The 3716-nt window shown below is 40.8% G+C and overlaps 2 protein-coding genes across 2 annotated transcripts in view; both read left to right on the top strand.

Moving 5' to 3' along the window:
- Nucleotides 1-6: 6 nt before the first annotated feature.
- LOC108630596 (uncharacterized) lies at nt 7-829 on the top strand. The gene is made up of 3 exons (XM_018033951.2): nt 7-231; nt 326-419; nt 482-829. Exons 1-3 carry the CDS (start codon nt 188-190, stop codon nt 653-655), a joined length of 312 nt encoding a protein of 103 aa, XP_017889440.1. The 5' UTR covers nt 7-187; the 3' UTR covers nt 656-829.
- Nucleotides 830-1425: 596 nt separating this feature from the next.
- The window catches only part of Sdc (Syndecan), an 85078-nt gene continuing 82787 nt past the window's right edge, over nt 1426-3716 (top strand). The window contains exon 1 of the mRNA XM_018034155.2: nt 1426-1689. Coding sequence (XP_017889644.1) covers nt 1618-1689 — 72 coding nt within the window. The 5' untranslated portion in view covers nt 1426-1617. The remainder of the gene's footprint in view (nt 1690-3716) is intronic.

The following is a 3716-nucleotide window of genomic DNA, read 5'->3' on the forward strand; positions in this document are numbered from 1 at the left end:
TACATTCACTGTTATGAAGTTTGTTTATGAATTAACGTCAACTAGTATCGATTACGTCGATTAGTTTTCAACATTTCTACTCAAATGTTTCACTGTTCGTGACAGGAAGTTGTAAAATTTCTGTACAATTCAATCCCTCGAACGATTTTTTGTTCGTTAAATTAATGACGGAAACTCATCAGAAATAATGTTTCGGTACATTTTACGAGGCTTAGCTTGTGAATCAAGTAGGTGAGTAAAACACATTGAAGAATTTCGTTTAGAGAAGGATCGACGCCTTTCACTGTTAGATGAATATTGGTCAAAATGTTTCCTCTTTCGATAGTTCCAAATATTTCAAAAGGAGAAGCAGCGATTCCAGTAAAAATCAGACTCCGAGTGATGATATCGCGTTTGAAAGTGAATTCTATTACAAACAGGTAATGACATACTCAACGAAAAACGCGATTGCGAGAAGTAACAAATCTTTCTCACTTACCAGGACAAAGCACTGTTAGAAATGTTGAAACAAAAAATGCAAGAGGAAGTGAAATGCATGCAAGACGAGGTCACAACGATGCGTAACAAAATTGAAGAATACAATCGAACCATAAACGATAATCTACGATTTTTGAAAGGACTCGATAAAGACCTGTCGGCCAGCGACAAAAAATAATTTCCACGTTGTGCATAATCATGTTTTGATACTTTTACTTACTATTTTGATAATGTCGAGCTTCTTGCTATGATTGTTAACTTCTTACCACACAAAACGAATGTCGATAGTCAAGCAAACATTTATATACTTATATATCATTAAATAACAGACAAAAAACAGCATTGTCTATTATGTACGAGTAATACGTTAAAATCCATGCGTATTAGTTGAAATTCACTCACCGGTGATGTCTTCAGAAGATTTTCCCGCCCGTCGTCAAAGTTTTCGACTCGCCATGACACCTTGTTCAACAGTCTAAGCAATGGAAAGACGCAAATGCTTATTTAAACGCCACTTATATGCAAAAACGTTATCAGTACTATGCAAAATGCTTACCTTTCTTCGTTTGCGAAAGTAAAACAAGAGATGATCACACTTATATGACGCACATTTTCGTCTGGAACTTCGGACTTCTAATGCCGCGTCCCGGCATAGTACTTTCAATTATTCGTACCTGTCGTCGAACAAATCAACGCACGTCGATACATAAAGTATTCTATATTATTAAAACACGCTTATACTACACTGATTACTAATTTTGCGATGAAAATATGAACACACAGAAAAAGAGATGAATACGATTCAAACTTCTCGCGCAGTAGCATTGAGAACTTTCTCCTTCTTCACCGAATAGTACTGATTGCGGCTGTGCCGCGGCGCTGGTGCTACCAACCCGAAATGGCGGCCGAGCGGCGGTGGAAGCGACCGATCGACGCGCCCTCAGTGTCTCGCGGTTCATCGATCAGTGTGGTGTGTGTCGCGTTGTTGCTCCTGTCGCGCTGTGGATTTTTTTGGTGGTTTGTTCCTCTCTCTCTGGCCGGAACGTACGCTAAATTTTTTCGTTTGGTTCGGTCGATTCGACGCGGTGATCACCCGGTGGGCTCTCGACAGGGCCCGAAGCGGCGAGAAACAGAGGAAAGATGCAACCGAGGATATGCTGGATTCTGATCAGCACGGCCGTCGTTCTCGCGGGATGCAACGCCGCTACAGAGGTGAGTGTGCTTGCTTTCGCCAGTACCTTCTTTCTCCCTTATGTCATTCCTTCGGCAATCGTTTAATCGCATTTTTTCTATGTGAAACGGTGTTCGTCCGTCCCGATCACTCTCGACCCGCGTTCCATTTCGAACACGCACCGCTTCTCACATTGTAATCGAAGCGTTTCCTCGAAACGCTTCCACGCTTACGTTACGGGATTTTTCATGCCGAGATCGGATACGTCATGTACAAATCCGATGCGTCGCGTTCCCGCACGTATCCTTTGCTCCGTGCACGTTCGAATTCCAAACAGCGCACGGCGCGTAAGCTCCCGGTTTTGTTTACGCTCCATTGCCAATTGCATGAATTTGTTTACTCGATAGCGCGTGTCGAGAGAGACGCAAGACTTCTTTTCGTTACTTCCAAACCAATATGCGATTTATACAAGATTCGTACGTGCCACTACGCTGTTACGTTATCCATTATAGTGTGTGAACGCTATCGCATCATGCGAAGGGCCAATGCATATTTCGAATCAATTCTCGGAAGAACCTGTACATTTTTACCTGGCGTAATTGCATAATAATGGTGTATATATGTATATATATAAATCACAGGAAATTATACGCCCATATGCGGTGCGTGTCGCGAATCTGTTATTCTGATATTCTCTCTATCACGGATTTGTCTCTCCGATGTCCGACGTTACGACAAATTCGTCTTGTATGTTACACATACATGTTATCTATCGGTTTTTTTCTTGCGTCACGCGAATATGTCTTACCATCGCTGTTTATGACCTCTCGATGAACGTCGGAACGCGAAGATATGAAAACAGATTACGTATTGCATAACGATAATGCACGAAACTATTTAACTTTGCATTTTCGCTTTTGTATTCGTAATTCACGTGAATGTGTAGTGCGAGGTATTATTAGATAGCGAAATGTTAACCGAAAAAATTGGTACAAAGGCTTTGTGGAAAGAGGTAGGTAAAAATTTATTGACGATCGAGTATCGGAATATCGATGATTCGAGGACGGAATGAACGGTGGAAAAATTATTGATATCCCGTGCGCGCGTTGGTTTATGACAGAACGGAAACGAACCGCGACTGGGTAAGATTAATCGAATTTATTTTAGTTAATTATTGCGCGTAAACAGCGCGATCCTTTGTGGTCCAGCTGTCAACGAAACGAAACTTTCGACCCTTTTGTGCTGTCGACCCGTTCAAACATGCATGTATAATTCACTGGAATTCGTTTACGCAACCTTACGTGGATTATTGTTTAAAACGCGTTGATGATATCAAAGGCAAGCAGCGTGTTAACGTTTACGAATATTTATTTGGCTGCCAACGAGACACTCTTTATTGTTTCATGTATTTTATTACAGTAATGTTTTCGTCGTTCGAAATTGTATGTCTCGTTTATCTGTTATTTTATTATGTACCGTATATTATATTTGTCCGGCAACGTTTTTCCGGGGGCATTATGTCGGTGTACAATGCGTTTGCGTATAGAGCTTCGAGAATCTCGAATCCTTTTACGGGAAAGAAAGGCAGAAATCCGGGCGGAAGGGCCGGGAACGTAGTTCCGTTCGTTCGCCATTTCACAAGGTCGTAACCTGTAGCACTTGTACGCTAGCTGTTCGACAAGATCCACTCGAACTTGGTCCATAACGCAATCCAATCGTTGGTTACAACGATCGACCAGTCTGATTTTCTACCTTTATTTCATGCCAAACTTTGCTTTATTCAGTAACTTTCCGAGCACAATGCACGAATTCTTTATCAAAGCCTTTCGAAATATTCCTTCTTTCACGAAGTTATCAAAAATAAATGATCGAATCTTGAAAGACAGGTTTATCTAAAACACGTTCCTTAAGGATGTATTGTCTATATAGTCAATCCCAACAGTTTATGTACTTTAGAAACGCATTTTTTAAAAAGAAATCAAACGTCGGATGAACATTGCTAATAATAAACAACAAAAAAAAATTTTCGATTTTTCCGAGATTTTTCCAAGGGGTACCCCTTCAATTT

This window comes from Ceratina calcarata, unplaced genomic scaffold (assembly GCF_001652005.2).
Source record: "Ceratina calcarata isolate Rehan_Ccalc_2016 unplaced genomic scaffold, ASM165200v1 scaffold78.2, whole genome shotgun sequence".
Classification (NCBI taxonomy): Eukaryota; Metazoa; Arthropoda; class Insecta; order Hymenoptera; family Apidae; genus Ceratina; species Ceratina calcarata.